Source organism: Lepidochelys kempii, chromosome 8 (assembly GCF_965140285.1).
Source record: "Lepidochelys kempii isolate rLepKem1 chromosome 8, rLepKem1.hap1, whole genome shotgun sequence".
Classification (NCBI taxonomy): Eukaryota; Metazoa; Chordata; order Testudines; family Cheloniidae; genus Lepidochelys; species Lepidochelys kempii.
The window spans coordinates 3382640-3399581 of record NC_136387.1 but is presented as its reverse complement, the minus strand read 5'-3'; the positions used below and the strand labels follow the sequence as shown (position 1 = coordinate 3399581).

At 47.0% G+C, this 16942-nt stretch overlaps 2 protein-coding genes across 7 annotated transcripts in view; one reads left to right on the top strand and one right to left on the bottom strand.

Moving 5' to 3' along the window:
- The window catches only part of CYFIP2 (cytoplasmic FMR1 interacting protein 2), a 77091-nt gene that overhangs the window by 26443 nt on the left and 33706 nt on the right, over positions 1 to 16942 (top strand). For all 5 annotated transcript variants that reach the window (XM_073355218.2, XM_073355219.2, XM_073355220.2 and 2 more), the window contains 13 exons: positions 2503 to 2620; positions 3500 to 3619; positions 4128 to 4253; positions 4612 to 4778; positions 5182 to 5329; positions 5665 to 5818; positions 6385 to 6541; positions 7544 to 7640; positions 8566 to 8642; positions 9900 to 10008; positions 10400 to 10519; positions 11489 to 11688; positions 11997 to 12084. In XM_073355218.2, the coding sequence (XP_073211319.1) occupies positions 2503 to 2620; positions 3500 to 3619; positions 4128 to 4253; positions 4612 to 4778; positions 5182 to 5329; positions 5665 to 5818; positions 6385 to 6541; positions 7544 to 7640; positions 8566 to 8642; positions 9900 to 10008; positions 10400 to 10519; positions 11489 to 11688; positions 11997 to 12084 (1681 nt within the window). The remainder of the gene's footprint in view (positions 1 to 2502; positions 2621 to 3499; positions 3620 to 4127; positions 4254 to 4611; positions 4779 to 5181; positions 5330 to 5664; positions 5819 to 6384; positions 6542 to 7543; positions 7641 to 8565; positions 8643 to 9899; positions 10009 to 10399; positions 10520 to 11488; positions 11689 to 11996; positions 12085 to 16942) is intronic.
- FNDC9 (fibronectin type III domain containing 9) lies at positions 12104 to 15639 on the bottom strand. 2 transcript variants are annotated; one of them, XM_073355223.2, is made up of 2 exons: positions 15467 to 15639; positions 12104 to 14127 (listed from the first exon to the last, which is right to left on the bottom strand). In XM_073355223.2, the coding sequence occupies exon 2, from the start codon at positions 13971 to 13973 to the stop codon at positions 13308 to 13310; it is 666 nt and encodes a 221-aa protein (XP_073211324.1). In that variant the 5' UTR covers positions 13974 to 14127; positions 15467 to 15639; the 3' UTR covers positions 12104 to 13307. The 2 variants fall into 2 exon arrangements, with proteins under 2 accessions (XP_073211324.1, XP_073211323.1); XM_073355222.2 differs by having other exon boundaries at positions 12104 to 13980; positions 15467 to 15637.

Below are 16942 nucleotides of genomic sequence, written 5' to 3'. Positions count from 1 at the left end.
GATGTGGATATCCCTGTGATAGGTTGGGATTAAGGTGCATTTGCAACTTTGCACATGGCACATAAGCAGTGCCTGACTGAGATAAGCTATTGTCCCAGGTATCCATCTGGCTTTCCGTGAGCATTCTTCTGTGGGACCAAATAACAGAAAAGCAATACAAAAATGTGCTGTGCTGCTTTCGTGTCTCCACTGTCCCAAGGAGCCTCTTAGGCATTGATTGGTTCAGTCCTTGATCATTCCTAAACCAACATTGTCCGCTGTGTTAAACTGCTATTGCTGATTTTTGTGAAGTGGACTCAAGTCCGCATAAAATGAACTAAAGGCTTCAAACTCAGTTCGCTTCTCTCCTCAAAGTGAAGTGGAGCCTCAAAAGTCGTTTGTTCACTGATCCATCTACTCTAGCTACCAAGGCTCTTCAACGGTCTCATAAAGAGACCAGTCTCCTTTCATGGGGCTAGGAAATTACTCAGTGTTTATTACCAGGCTTTCATTTATATTCCAGTTTCACAATGGAGGCCAGGCACACCTAGGATAGGCTTCCACTCCTCCCGTGCTGGCTGGAGGTGTCCTCATGCACCTTCCCAACCAAGAATGTATCTGACCTTCCCTCACTCTTTGAGTTGTTTGCACAATGTTAATTATTTTTGCACAAGGAATTTTGAAACATTGTGGGTGGGGTTTCAAAAATTCCCACCAGAACTTTTGGGGGTTTTTGTTTTTTACAAAAAAGCAGGTTTTGAAAACATTTTGGGAAAAAATTTTTGGTTGGTCAGTCCAAGTTTTCAGTTTCCGAAAATCAAAACTCAGACTTTTTTAACAAAATGTATCAGTAAAAAATGGAAATTTTTGATCAAAGTGAAAATGTTTGTTTTGATCGTAAAGCCATTTGTTGATTTTAAAAAATGTTTCAATGAAAAATTTCTACCAGCTCTCCTCATTTTGCCATCCTAGAGTCTAATTAGCTGACTACCTGTCTGACTAATTACGTTTCTAATGTGCCCATCACCACAGTACGTGGGCACCACATATCTCTCCTCCCCCTGCCTTGCTAATACACAGGTTCCTTTTTCACACACTTCCTAACTGAAGTTGCATGGGACTTTGGCTACGAAACTGCTCCAAGTGTCTATGTGGGGGGGGCCATTTATTCCCTGCACCCTTTTAGACTTGCATTTTCATCATTTTCCCCCTTTCTGTCCCTTCCTCCCACCTCCCTCACTCCAGATGGAATTAATTGTATTTTTCTTGCACGGCATTTTATTTCTTCCCTGTGGACTACAGTATATGTGGCAGGCTGGGCTGGTGCAGCACCGGCCATCCCTGTTAACCTGCCGATTCTCTTGTGGGAAGCACAGCACACTGAAATGGGTAAGAGCCGAGTAATGGGATTCTGGGATAGCACCATCAAGCACTTACCAGAACTTCAGCCACCACAATTACCTGCGCCAGGAGCTTGTGTGGACATAGTCTCATGGGAATGCTCCCACCACAAGCAACTTATTCAAGTCCCTCTCCTGTGCACAAGAGTGTCAGGCAGCATCTAGCCACAGAGCAGAAACAACACCTTGTGTCATACCGTGGCCTGTCACGCGGCATGAAGAGCCAATTCCGAATACTCGAAGCAGCTGCCATGACGATAGTTCATGAGAATCCCATGGGCTGACATTTGTGTGCAGAAAACATTTTTGCGATAAGGCCAAGTTCCAAGTCTGGATAGTTCATGATCAGGAATACGGGGGCTAAATTCATTGAATGGACCTAGTTCTTATTTCCACTAATACTCTTTTATACTGGCCATGTAAAGGAGCCAGGACCCTCACTTTAAGGTCCTTTAAAGACTACGAAAGAGAATCCTGGCCAATCGATTGTTCTCTGCATATTAAATTATATACAGGTTTTTTGCTGGGGTAGGAATAAATAATCCAGGACCAAAAGAAGAGCAGGAAGGAAGCAGCGTTCCTTGCTGTCCACTGCAGCGGTACCCCACTATTGTGGTAGAAAACACAAACCAGAACTTCAAGGCTGGGCGCACAGAGGATGATATTGTCCAGAGATGGTTATCCTCAGGGTTGGGAGGTAGGGATTGGGCGATGCACAGCCTGTGTTGCTCCTATTCGTTCCCTGAGCACTCCCCTTACAGTAGCATGGATAGCAGCCTAGAGATGGCTGGCTGTTTACTGCTCTCCGTGGCTGGAAGGTAAGTACAGCATGCCCATCTGCATTACAAGGGCGGAATTGAAGGAGGCTTATCCTGGCAGAAGAGGTAGATGAGAACCCGGTGTAACACCATGTAAACCAGCCTCGGGACGGAGGAAGACCGTGCATCACACACACGCTTTGTCCAGCGGCTCAGGGTGGGACATGGGAGAGGACTGCTGCACGCTGAGTCCCGATGCTCTGAAGGTGACAGGCTTTCAGAGCGCCCAGGGAAGGCGGCAGCTGAGCGGGAGGTCGCGTTCCGCTGGGTGCCCTCTCCGTTAAAGAGGCCGCTTTTCTGCCCAGGTGGATGTGCACTCAGAGCAGCATCAGTCCCCAGTACAACATCTGTGAGCAGATGGTCCAGATCCGAGACGACCACATCCGCTTCATCTCTGAGCTCGCCCGCTACAGCAACAGTGAGGTACGTTTGGGCAGCGGCCACCTCCGGCCGCCACCTTAGATGGTGGGCGTCCCCCGGGGTGAAGGAGGAGGAGTCCAGTGAATGGTACAGCACGTCACGTCCATGTTCCATGGGGGGTGAGAGAGACGCGAGTGGCATGAACTACCGCTGAAGTCATCAGTAGATGCAAGTTGTGTAAACTGGATGAGCTTCTAGGCGTGCTGCAAAAGCCACTTATCTCTTTGTTACAATACTCCATTATTGACAATATAGTTCATATGAATAATATTGCAACAAAACATATATAATTCATTGTGTGTCGGAGCACCTGGAGCTTTGCACCGGTGTCTTTTTATTATTTAAATTGAAATAAATAAACTACCTGCCAGGGCTTTGGAGGAAGATTCGTGGGAGACTAAAGGACCTGTCTTGCTCTTTGGATGTATTGGCTGACTGAGTCCTTTCATATTTGCCTGTGATTATTATTTGCTAATTATGATCTAATTGGTAGGGTGCCAGACCTTGTGTATGCGTGTTTTTCTGTTGTTATTTAAAGGATTCACAAATTGCTGGCTTATATTTGGGGCATCTCAGGGACATCTCTGAGACACTGGGATGATAAGGAAGGAGTTGTATTTTCTCTTATGTTATAGGAGAGACACCACTGAGTCCCAGGTCTGTAGGAAATACGCTGCTTGTGCGCTTACTAAGAGTCAAGTTGATCTAGGATTGTAACAATAGTTTGCTTTTCCTGTGGGGGATACGTTGCCCGTTGCATTTTTGGCATTTCATCTGGGAATCAGGGGAGCTAGACCTCTCATTCCATAGCTTGCAGTCGTGGCTGAAGAGCATGGCCTTGGGTTTATGACTCTAATTTTGCCACTGTGTGGGGGTCTCCAGGTGGTCACTGGCTCGGGGCTGGACAGCCAGAAGTCAGATGAGGAATACAGGGAGCTCTTTGACTTGGCTTTACGGGGACTGCAGCTGCTCTCCAAGTGGAGCGCCCATGTCATGGAAGTGGTGAGTACCAACAACGGTCACATCCCCACCAGGTGCTTGCCTTGAGGGCTGGGAATTTTTCACGGTCAACGAGAAATGTGAAAATTTAGTCGACTGTTTTGAAAACAGTTTTCACTGAAATTCTAAGTTTTTCATTGAAATTTCAAAATTTGGCTTTTTTGTCACCATTTCTAAAACGCGGGTGATGCTGACAGTTGTTTTATTGAGAATTCTACGAATAAACATTAAGGGTCAGCTTGATGTTAGAAAAGTACAAGAACTTAATGCCCAGAAGTCATTAGCAACCCTACAATAAACAAAGCAAAGTGCTCGCACACCACGGTGGAGTCAGATCTGGAAACAGCTTGTTTTCAAGCTTCCCAAAGGAATTATTATCTATAAACAACAGGAGTGGAGGCGAGGGAGTGTTTGTCTAAAAGGATGGAAAGCCCTCTTTGCATGATGTGCCATTTCAGTCTGCTCAGCTGTGCTCCTTACAAGTTGCGTTGGTTTTGTTTTCTCCTTCCAGTATTCTTGGAAGCTGGTACATCCCACCGATAAGTTCTGTAACAAAGATTGCCCAGGCACCGCTGAGGAGTATGAGAGAGCCACCCGGTACAACTACACCAGCGAGGAGAAATTTGCCTTTGTGGAGGTAGGTGCTAAGAGTGGCTCGTTTTGTCCAAAGGGATGGTCAGCCCTCACAAGGAAGGGTGGTCTCATGGCTAAGGCAGTAAGATGGAGACCTGGGTTCAATTCCCTGCTCTGCTATAGATTTCCTGTGTGACCTTGGGCAACTCACTTAATCTGGGATTTTCAAAGCCATCTAGGGGAGTGACACACCCAATCTCCACTGACATTCAGTAGGAGTTGGGCACTTAATTCCCTTCACAATCCCAGGCTTCATCTCTCAGGGTCTCAGCTGCAAAATGGAAATAATACTCCTTCCTTTCCCACCAGAGTTACCTCTGCGAATGCAAGGAAACTTATCTAGTTTTGTTCCTTTTACCCAGGTAATTGCCATGATCAAGGGTCTGCAAGTGCTGATGGGCCGGATGGAGAGTGTCTTTAACCAGGCCATCAGAAACACTATCTATGCAGCCCTGCAAGACTTTGCCCAGGTGACCCTCCGAGAGCCATTGAGACAAGCAGTCAGGAAAAAGAAGAATGTCCTGATTAGGTGGGGCCCAAAATGTAACTTAAAGCATATCTCTATTTACTGTGGTCCTGTCTGCAGCCCAACCCCCATGGGCGACCCTCTGTGTGGGCAGCCCTTCCACAGCTATAACCAGCCATACGCCACATCCCAGAGCCTACCGGTGCGCCTTGCCCAGCACTCGTGAGCAACACACCCGTAACGAACCAAGGTGAGCTGCTTATCCTCATGTGACCAACGCACCTGTAACCATCCGATGGGTACAGTCCAACCCTGGTGAGCCACCCTCCCAAACCTAGCCGGTGCGAGTACCCATCCCACCAGGTGTCCATGCACAATGTGTTTTCCCTCCTCTTATGAGCATGACGTTGGGCATTTTCTCCTCACATTAAAGGCAAGTTTTAAAGTTTTGCTTTCACCATCCCAGTGTCCTTCAGGCAATCCGGAAGACAATCTGTGACTGGGAGGGAGGTCGGGAGCCCCCTAATGACCCCTGCCTGAGAGGCGAGAAGGACCCCAAAGGTGGATTCGATATTAAGGTTCCTCGACGAGCAGTGGGTCCATCAAGCACACAGGTACGTAAACCATCTCCACTTCTCCAGGGAGTCCTGGGGCCATAAAGTCATCCAGCGGTGGCCCATTCTGGGGGTAGTTGTTGGCCCCTATAGTCTTCTCTTTTCCAAAGTCTTTGCATATGTCTTATGCAGGTAGCTCCCATTGTTGCCTTTGGTGCATCACTTGTCCTACAATACATGCTAGGGCCATCTTCTTTGTGGGTCTCAAATTAATAATGGAAGCAGCCTACAGGATCCAGCCACTGGGTGGAAACTCCCGGGGGGTGGTGGGGCTGGTTGCCTATAGAGCACCATGTGCTGCTGTATCAGTCAGGATGCTGCTGGTTGTTTTAAAGCTTTACATGGTGCGGACTATGCTGGAGTCGCTCATCGCAGACAAGAGCGGCTCGAAGAAGACTCTAAGGAGCAGCTTGGATGGGCCAATAGTCCTGGCCATTGAGGAGTTTCACAAGCAGTCCTTCTTCTTCACCCACCTTCTCAACATCAGCGGTGAGGTTATAGCAGAGGTGGACTTGCACCCGGTCCTGTCCGGCTGCGCTGCACAGATGGGACGGGCATAGGCAGCCTGGTCCGACGGGTCATCTTGCTCAAGAGTGGTCTCGCCAGCAAATTTTACTTTGAGTCAAGGGTTTGCACTGTGGTCTGATTTCAGGCGTGTTACCAGATCCTGGCCACCTCTTAAGTGAAGATGAATGCTGCAGCACTAGCAAATGAGGGGTGGTCTTGTGGGTAAGGCTCTGGGCTCTTTTTCTGGCTCTGCCACAAACTCCCTGTGTGACTTTGGCCAAGTCACTTGATATCCCTGAGCCTCGGTGCCCCAGTTATAAAGTGAGGATCATAATCTTTTCTTCCTCCTACCCGTAAGGTGCTCAGGTACCATGGTGATGGGTGTGGTTTGAGAACTGTGATGGAATAGAATAGCTGAACTGCATTTAAAATAAATGTTATGCCTGGCCTACAGGGCCTGCCCTTTGCTGTAGGTTTCCCCTAGTTCTCTTGCAGACAGTAAACTCTGTGTTCTCCCGGTGTGGGGGAAACATCCTGTCTATTTCCAGAAGCCCTGCAGCAGTGCTGCGATCTCTCCCAGCTCTGGTTCCGAGAATTCTTTCTGGAGCTGACCATGGGCCGTCGGATCCAGTTCCCCATTGAGATGTCCATGCCCTGGATTCTCACGGACCACATCCTGGAAACCAAGGAACCCTCCATGATGGAGTAAGAGCCTAAGGGTGGTTGTGGGTGGGTTCATTAGCTGGACCTCAGGCACTAAGGAGCCTATCCTAGGAGACAGAAGTTTTATAAGAGGATCATAATAAGTATTCAAGTGTACATGTGACTTTGTGATACAGTTGTGCATGACCGGGCCTTTTGTTCTGTTTGTAAACGCCGAGCACAGTGGGGCCCTGGTCCCTGGCTGGGGCTCCCAGGCACTGCGGTAATACAAGGAATAAATAATACTAACTCTTATGCCATTTGTTATGCATTATAACTGCTTCCTTGTGAAAGAAATTGTTTTCTACTCTAGGGGCAGGTGCAGCAGACACTAAGGTCCCTTTGCAAAGCTAGAGAAGCACAGAAGTTTCTTAAAGGGCAGACAGTGAATGCCCTGGCATGGATGGTGGTGCGGGAGACCCTCAGCTAGCAGAAAGCCAGCTGTCCTCTAGCTACTTCCAGCAACTGTGATCTAGGGACTGTGGGGGGAGTTTCAGGAGCTGGAGTAGGTGGAGCTGAAAGGCACGAGGTTAGAGAATTCTCCATTCCAACAGACGTGGCTGGGCTGGAGTGGTTGCAGAGGGGCCATATGCCTTGTTCTGGTGCTTGGTGCAGGAGCAAATGTCACAATCATCACCATATGTGGGGTCTGGAAGGAATTTCCCCCCAGGTCCAATTCGCAATGACCTTGGGGGTTTTACACTTTCCTCTGCAGCCTGTGGGTCACTTGCCAGGATTATAAGGGTATATCTCGATTCATCCTTCCCTTGCCACTGCGGGCGCCTTGGGCACCAGTGCACCTTGGTCCCTCCTGTTCTCTGCCTGTGGCACATCGTAGTCTAGTCTCCTGTGGGCTGCAATACTTTGGTCTCATTGCGATTGTTGGGTTGAGTGTGTGGGTGGTGGGTGGTGGTGGTGCCCTGTGGTTTATAGGAGTTGAGATTAGATGATCCATTCTGACCATAAACTCTATGACTCTAACATGAACTGTTTTCTTCCCCTCAGGTACGTGCTGTATCCCTTGGACCTGTATAATGACAGCGCATATTATGCCTTGACCAAGTTTAAAAAGCAGTTCCTATACGATGAAATTGAAGCTGAAGTAAGTTCTGTTCTTCTTTATTTGTCTGACTGTGCTATGAATGAAGAGCTCCCTCTCGCTTCACAAACGTGTCCTGTTTGACTGAACAGACCAATTTTTCAGTGAATTAATTAGAGGTATCCCCTAAAAAAATAAAATAAAATACTAAGAAATATTCAAGAGAAGGCTACAAATTTCCAAAGGAGCCTTTGTATTCCTGCTGACCAATGGCCCAGTCGGCAATCAGCTCCATGTGGATCCAGTGAAAGCAAAATATTCACGTTTGGGGTGTGTAAAGTGTAACTAATGGCTGAAGAGTCCTGGGATGTCAGCGGGGAAAGAGGCAAGAAAGGGCATGGAGGGCAATTGTTTTCAGCAAATAGTAAATTTGCCAAAAAATGCATATTTCTTCACATCAAAACTATTTGCAAATTGGAATTTGAATCGTGTCAAGGCGTTTTTTTTCCCGTAACTGTCCAAAGCCTTTCATTTCGATGTTTTCGAAAGAGGCTCTTTTGATGTTTCGTTTTTAATTGATGTCTCGTTTCGCAATGCCATTCAAAATGGTTCCTTCAGCTCGTTTCATTTCAACAAGAAAAACCAAAAAATTTTGTTTCAGTTCAAGTCAACATTGTTTTCCACTCAGCTCAAACTGAGAGATAAAGGGGACAGGGGATGGGAGAGGAAGGCTTTACGGTAGGATTCATAACAGGCGAGAAACATAAATGCTCAATGGTCTGTATTCCTTTATCATGAGAGTGTGGAAACCCCTCTGCTAGGTGACAGGAAATGTAGGGTAAAGTGCTTTGTTATGGATGGCGTTTTATTAAAACAGTGGTTCTCTCTCTCTCTCACACACACACACACACACGCTCACACTTGTTCTAAGAGCCTATTTCTTCTATGTTGTTTATACCCTTGTGATGTATATTTCTTTCTCTGTCAGGTGAACTTGTGTTTTGACCAGTTTGTGTACAAGTTGGCAGATCAGATCTTTGCCTATTACAAAGCAATGGCTGGCAGGTATGAGAATCCCGTTGCTGCTGATTGTTATTACTGTTTGCTCTGAGGTATCCTCTAGCGGCTCCAGGGAGGGTTCAAGGATGTGTTGTTCTAGGTCCTCTAGGCACACAATAAAAGAGACAATCCCTGCCCCAAAGAGCCATGATCCTTCTAACCATTTAAAGGCATACACTTTACATACATACATAAGGTCCGTGCACACTTGGGAACTTTTAGTGTGCGGTAGCAGGGCCCACGCAGACTGTTAGTACATGGCACACCAGTGCTCTCTAGATGTATGCCCTGCCTTGCCGCGCACGCACTCTCCATTTACACAAGCCGTTGGTGGTGTGTCCGAGAACGATGGACAGCAGGGTGGCAGATAACAATAGCAGCTGCGAGTTTGACGAGGTGGGGGTGTCGAAGAGTGACTCACTGGCCAGCGTGCCGCCTCATGGCTGGGACCTGCCTTTCAGGACCTGCCCCTCAGACTCCACCTTCCAACAGCCATTCGGCCCGTGTGGTGGTCTGTCTCTTCTAATGACTCGGTGCTCCAGCCAGGTCATGTTCAGTTCACTCCTTCTGGAGTATCAAGTGTCCACTACATCCTCCACCCCTCCCGGGCTGCTCTTTAACCCCACTCTTCTTTCAGAGTTGCGGGTTCCCAGGCATTCCCTAGCGTCCCCAGGCAGACTCCAAGCCAAGCCACTGTTGCCTGCCTGGGGCTTATGCTCTTAGACCCTCTGGGTTCTCTCCATCTCCCTGTTCCTCTTCAGGAAGACTGACCCAAGAGGCTACCCAGCTGGAGTCTAGACCTTGTTTCAGGGCCCACTACGGGGCTAGCTCCACCCCTGTGGGTGCCTTCCGCAGAGAGAGCCCCCTTCTCTAGCCCCCTTCTGCTGAGCCTCCTCTCCCTGGGTATCTCTCTCCTCACTGGCTTGAGCTTCTTCTTTGATGAACATCTAGCTCCTCCCCAGCTGAGACTGATAATAAACTGCACCTAGCATGCCCTCTAGTTACAGCCAAGTGGCTGCCTGAACGTTCGGGCACCTATTAACCCTTTATCTACCAGTGTGGGGTTATACACCCCCATGACAGAGGGGTATAAAAATATGGTTAAAGAGAGGGAGGAGGGGTTGGGAGAACCCTCCCAGCTCATAAAGGGGATGACTCAGAGAAGGCAGGACTCAGAAGGGGATGTACCTACCCTTGGAAAAGATTAAGAGGAAGGAGAAGGGATGATGGGGCAAATGCACTGATAATATTTTCCTTTTCCAGTGTCTTACTGGATAAACGTTTCCGGGCTGAATGTAAGAATTATGGTGTGATTATCCCTTACCCGCCATCCAATCGCTACGAGACGTTACTCAAACAGAGACACGTCCAGGTACAACAGACGCAGCCGCCTCAGACATTTCCTAAAGGTCTCATGGTCTCTAGGGGATTTAGCCAGGTCCTGCTGTCAACTGAAAATGTCAGTGTCTCGGTCATGTTCTATTGTTGGGTACAGTCAAGATTAATGACAACAGATTTCCTATATTTAAGAAGTAACCGGAAAATTGAGTCAAAAGCATTTATCATTATTATGACAAGGCATCAGGAAAGATTGGTTATATACCTTCCAGGTTCCGAACCCCCTTTTAGATAGAGATAGACCCAACCAGCGAAGTTTGGATCCAGATCAGAACTTTCTCCACCTTCCAGCTGGTTTGGCTCTGGGGCTCTAGTTTGGATCCATCTCCCCTTTTCCCACTAGTATCTTTTCCTCTTGTCCACAGCTGCTGGGTAGATCAATTGACCTGAACAGGCTCATAACTCAGCGTATTTCAGCTGCGATGTACAAATCATTAGACCAGGCCATTAGCCGCTTTGAGAGTGAAGACCTGACCTCCATTGTGGTAAGCTCAGTGATTGTTTGAAAGGGCTGTAGAACCAGAGAGTATGATATACTGATGTAGTATGTATATACACCATTGTCCATTACCGCATTGAAATCACATATACAGTAGTTTTCTCCCCATTTGTGAATTCTCTTCTCTTCTTTCTGTCCTATCTTAGGTATTTCTAGGGCTCCCATCATCCACAAAGGGACTATATTTGGGAGTTTCATAGTGGGGGATCTTCACAGAGCACAGATGTTAGAGTCCTGTGATTTGGGAGAAGAAAGTCCTGAGTTTAATTCCCCCTGCTGCATCCATGTGGCTAAACTCTGGCTTAATGTGCCTGTGTGCATATGGTTCACAGCCACTGATACATTGCAGGACCATCAGAGTCGAGTAGTGTAAAATTACCAGTTTCCACATGCCAGGGATTCTGCTGTGAAAGGTGTTATTCTAGCAAGAATGTGCTCTGTGGGGAACAACTGCATTTTCCACCTGTAGGAAGGGAAATGGTTGAATGGGACCCCTAGAGTGCAAGTACAAATGCCCTTAGACTTTTGAGTTCAAACAATGTCTTTAATATTTGACAGGTTTCAGAGTAACAGCCGTGTTAGTCTGTATTCGCAAAAAGAAAGGGAGTACTTGTGGCACCTTAGAGACTAACCAATTTATTTGAGCATAAGCTTTTCGTGAGTATGCATCTGATGAAGTGAGCTGTAGCTCACAAAAGCTTATGCTCAAATAAATTGGTTAGTCTCTAAGGTGCCACAACTACTCCTTTTCTTTTTAATATTTGATACATCCTCACTTGGAAGACCACGTGTGTGTGTGTGTGTGTCTATGTGTATAATCATAATATGTATGTATCTAAGTACACTGTATTTATAGTGTGTATATGTATAATCATCTTCTTGCTGATCGAATAAGACTTCTGTTACGATCTTGATAATACATAAAACCCTGCCGCTGTTGCTTTGCCTGGTGCAGGAGCTGGAGTGGCTCTTGGAGATAAATCGTCTGACACACCGGCTGCTGTGTAAGCACATGACTTTGGACAGCTTTGATGCCATGTTCCGAGAGGCCAATCACAACGTCTCTGCGCCTTATGGGCGTATCACCCTGCATGTCTTCTGGGAGCTAAACTTCGACTTTCTACCCAACTACTGCTACAATGGCTCCACCAACCGGTAAGAAAAAATAACAAGAGGGGGCCTCTGGAGGCCCTGTTTCAAAACTGGACGTAACTCACAGCCCCCGCATCCACCACACAAAACGCCCACGGTCCACGCTGACAACGGCAGGTTTCCAGTCTGTACCAAGGCAGGAGTGTTTTCATTTCCCATGTGATGCACCATGGCATTGTAGAGACAAGCTTTAACCTCTCTGCTCTGCTTAGCCTTGAAAGAACAATTCAGGGTTTGCATGCAACAAACAGTGTGGTTGGACTGAAATGCAATTAACAGGCACTGTCGTTTCCTCTCCACACTCACTGCAGGTTTGTACGGACAGCAATCCCATTCACCCAGGAACCACAGAGAGACAAGCCAGCCAACGTCCAGCCCTATTACCTCTATGGATCAAAGGTCAGTAACGAGCCACATCAGCCAGGAAGAAGGACTTTATTTAGGGAGGCTGAACAATGAGGAAAGCAGATTGTACACACAAATCAGTCACCAGGTGGGAAATGCCAGGCAAGGTTCATTAGCAGAATGCCAGAAACACACAAGTCGGCTTGGCTTTGCTGAGACCGAAAAGCTGGGCGAGGCAACCAGTGTGTTGCCGCTTTGTCAGTTCTTCTTTCCTCCTGAAAGCATCAGTGTCAGAGTGAGCCGAAAGGCCACAGCCCTGTGTTGATGACTAACACTGGGACAGAGCCACTGAACAGCCCCTGTCTAGAGATACAGAGATTAGAATGGATTGGTGAGACTCAGCGAGGGGCTCCCCTCCCACCCAGTTATCGGTACCACAAGAGCACTGGGATCCCTGTAGTCTGAAAGGTGAATTATTGAAATGATGGTGTGTGTATATATCAGTGTCAGGCAATCTATCAATCAGATGTATATGGCAGACTTGTTTACATAGAACTGGGGAGGCCTGGGAGGTAATGGTAGTGGCTTTAAGAGTGAGTTTTATTACCAGGGAAAGGTGACTGAAGGCCCTATGAGATGACTGCACAGCACAGATACAGCACGTGCAGGGACACTGCAGGCTTATCTAGTCACCTAGGAGTAGATGACTCAATATTCCATTCCTAGAGCCCCGAGCTACCCATAACCCCACCCAAAATGGCTGATTGGTTTTCCCCTGAAGCAATTCCGTAGGTGAAAGGTGCCCTGAAGACTGAAGTCCCCTAAGCAGGGCCAAAGCCTGTGAGGTGACTGCAGAGCCAGAGAAGGCCATGAGAGTTGCAGGTACTCAGACCCTCTCGGGATTTGGTCCCCAGTGACTAAGTACAGTACAGGCAGCTGCACTGCAAAGCGTAACTGTAACAGTCCCAGGACTTGTGCTGTCTCCCACTAAAGTCTAGGGAAGTTTTGCCTTTGACCTCAAAGCAAGCAGGATCAGGCCTACAGTTTAGTTCCACCTCTGAGTCCATGTAAACCTGGCCCTTTCTGCAGGGGGTGCCTGCTGTCGAGGGGTGGCTGTTGTCGTGGTGCCATTTTCCACCCCAAGTTCGATCCCAGGGCAACGTAGTATGAACACCGAAATGTGTCAGGTCAACGTTTGCAGCATGAGAGCAGCCCCACTGAAATGAAAAACAAATTGCCGTGCGTTCCCCGTGCTGGGAGCTCCTTTTATTTCCCTTTCATTTGAACCCGTACTGAGGTAAGATGGCCCTCTTGTCATCACTGCTTTGGATTGGAAAGAAGCAGTGGGGGGACCTATATGGGCTCTCTGTCATGATACTGGAACTCCTCATTAGGATAGCCGTCATGGGGACTTCCAGCAGCTCCTCCGTCAGTCCAGTGCTCAGAGTCCCCTCAGGCGAGCTTGTCTGTTCATCCGCTTCCCTCTCTGGGTTGGCACTATTCTGCCTCAGCCTTGACACTTTGTGGCACCTTGAGGACCAGAACTGCAAACAGCCATAGACCAAGAAGGCCGTAAAGCAGAGGAGCAATAGGCTGCTCACCATCCACATGGAGGTGGCAGATTCCTGCTTCAAGCCGCGCAAGGCCCCCGGGTGCTGGTCGAGAGTGTGGAACGTTGTACAGTGGTTGCTGGAGGGGTAGGAGTTTTTACATGTGATGCACAGAATGTAGATGGTTGAGGGAGTAAGTCTGTGGAGGACCAGGGAGCTAAGGGAGTGGGGGACCCTCTCCTTGCGATGGAAGTTCTGGCGCAAGTGGCCCGCAAAGACGCTGTTCCAGTTGGGACGGTAGATGACGTGGTAATAGTTCTCCGGGCAGGGGTTGTTTGTGGACCAGGAGACAGTGGCTCTTGTGTCAGAGATGTTGCAGACTTCAATGTTCATAGCGGCTCTGAAAGGAGAAGCAAGGCAATGCTTAATGTACTGGGCCTGAGCCAAAGCCTATCGAAATCTGCTGGGCTCTTTCCACTGACTCCGAGGCGCTTTAGATCAGGCCCATATGGTCTTCAGAAGTAAAGAGAATTCGTAATAGCTAAAGCTGGGTAAGAAATGCAGAGACACGTTTGTGAAAAATGTTCACAGCTTTTCAGGAAGACTTTTTACTGACATTTTGTATTCTATTTGTAAACTTTTCATAGAAACGTCAAAAATTCAATAGCTTTCTACCAGTCCCACAGTTCAGTGGCAATGGTTATTTCCAGCAGTCCTGGTTTACTAGAATAGAACTGATAAATTCAACATTTGCACGTATCAGTACAGTTCTGCCAATAGCACTCTCACCTCTGTCTTAGATAATTATATAATACCTATCATCTCACAGTCTTCAATATATTTACCTTCCCAACAGCCCTGTGAAGTAAGACCGTGCTATTGCCCCATTCTAAAGATGGGGAAACTGAGACAGAGAGAGGCTAAGTGACTTGCTCAAGGTCATACACGAAGTACTTAGCAAAGCGAGGAATTGAACCTGAGTCTCCCAAGACCCAGGCTAATACCTGAACCATTAGACCATCCCACCTCATGACTAGAAAGTTACCCATCCGAAATAACAAATGGGACGTGGGTTTGTCCCTGATGCTCAGATCAGACATTAAACCTCTGCACCTCGTTGCTGGGTTTCTAGCTAGAAGCTTTTGCTCCCCAAGGAATTTAAAGAAGACTGCAAATTTGGTTAACTTAAACTAGTTACTGATTCAACACAAGTCTTTCTCTTGCTTGAGCTTCCAATAAACATTTGGACTGTAAATCAAAGTTCCGTAGCACTCACTGGAAAAGTGCCCGGTGACTGTCGTATTTGCCTAAACACTCACTGCATTTTCAGTCGCTAACTTGTTGCTTTAGAAAGCATCAGGTCTTCCGATATGTCATGTGTTGTGCCAGTCAGGGATCCTGACTGGGGAGCTTGCTTGCTACTGAAATACAAATAAATTCAATAACAACAGTAGTCAAATTAATAAAATATAGTCAGGAAATAGACTTTTACCACCATGCGTATTCAGCAGGTGAATTTTATTGAAATCTACCATTTAGCTTCAGTCAGGGATTATTTTGTAGAGCCCCTCTAGTGGGTCACCTAGTCCCTTTCCTAACTTCACTGCAGGATCAATTCCTCTATACAAATTCATTTCTGTAAAGCAGAAACGTTCAGCTCTTCTCTCCCTGCTGTAGGCAATATTTACTTCTTTGCTAACTAGATTAACGCTATCCATCTGGATTTTCTCTCTTTTAATTTGCTTTCTTTCTCTTTTCCTATGTTATTCTTTAATTCAAGAAACATCTCACCTAACAATTGCTCTGTATCCTACTTTCCTCTCGTGAACAGCTAAATACATGCACACATAACTGAGTAGCTACCTAATCATTGAAAAGCTATTTACCTTTCTCGGCATTTATCTTAAGCAGTGGCCAATAAATGTTCAGTCATGAGGCATGAATCTGAGCTTGCGATGCCTTGCCTTCCTCTCCACAGCCAGAATCCCTGGATAACTCCCTTGGTTGCGGGCTGATTAAATCCATCACCTCTCCATAGTCTTGTATTATACCCTTCTTTGATTGCATCATCACTCGCCATAGCAACCAATAGGAAACTGTAGTCAAGCATCTTTCAATGAATTGGTGAGTGCTGTCTCTAAAAGCTTTTGTCTGGGAGAAGTATTTGTCCATGAAGCTGAAAGAACCAGACATGGTAGTTTTGTTTTCTGGCTTTTTTTTTAAAAATGGGGGCTAATTAGCAGGAAAGCGACTGCAAGCAGCCAGCCCCCACCCTCCTTTTGTCTCAGTGCCATTATCAGTTCTCTAAATGGCTTTCGTAGGTTCAGCGATTCCAAGGCCAGAAGGGACCATTGTGAGCATTGCATTAGACTTTTCACTGCTAGATAGAAGAGCCCATTATTAAATATTTGTTCCCCATGGAACAGATCTGACCTGTCAAGGTCCCTTGCAGTCCCACATTTCTGTGATTCTGATTCTACGGAGGTACTTATCGTGATAGACTCAAGGAGCTCCGTTGAGTTCGCTTAACAAAGAGAAGGTTAAGGGGTGACTTGACCTACATGGTATAAAGCAGATTCTAATCTTTTAATCCTCTCTTAACCCTCTCTGATTTATTAACCCTTCTTGAATTGTGGACACCAGAACTGGACACAGTATTCCAGCAGCATTTGCACAAGGTTCTAAAAGAAAAGAGTTTTAATTCAGGCTGAGGAAACATGCCTGCACATACAGGCGTTTGCTTTTTCTGCTTCCAAAGCGCTGTCTTGACTCTGATGCTTGAGTCCCATTTGTTCTTGTTGCTCAAGAGGATGATGGCTTGGCAGTCTAAACGACCCTCCCTGGGACCACAGGTTCAAATCCCAAGAATGACACATTGGGCTCCATGCAGTGCACTTTCAGATGAGATGCTGAGGTTCCCAATATGCTTTTTAGTAAGAGGATGGGGACTGCTGCAGTGCTTTCTCCCAGCACTATAACAAGGTAAGGTACTGACACCCACTCACCCTAAGGTGCCAGTCTTTCTGGGAGGCTCTGGGAAGGATTTGGAGATTCTTCAGGGTCAGAGATGCTGTAGTATGTACATTTAAAATACCATTTCCAGTAAAGCAAAGTGTCGCCTATTAAAACTCTGTCACTTAGATTCATAGATTCATAGATATTTAGGTCAGGAGGGACCATTATGATCATCTAGTCTGACCTCCTGCACAACGCAGGCCACAAAATTTCACCCACCCACTCCTGCGAAAAACCTCTCACCTATGTCTGAGCAATTGAAATCCTCAAATCATGGTTTAAAGACTTCAAGGAGCAGAGAATCCTCCAGCAAGTGACCCGTGCCCCATGCTACAGAGGAAGACGAA

What these genes read in the sequence shown, in the direction of transcription:
- FNDC9 (XM_073355223.2), bottom strand. Translation starts at nt 13,973, where the DNA reads ATGAACATTGAAGTCTGCAACATCTCTGACACAAGAGCCACTGTCTCC.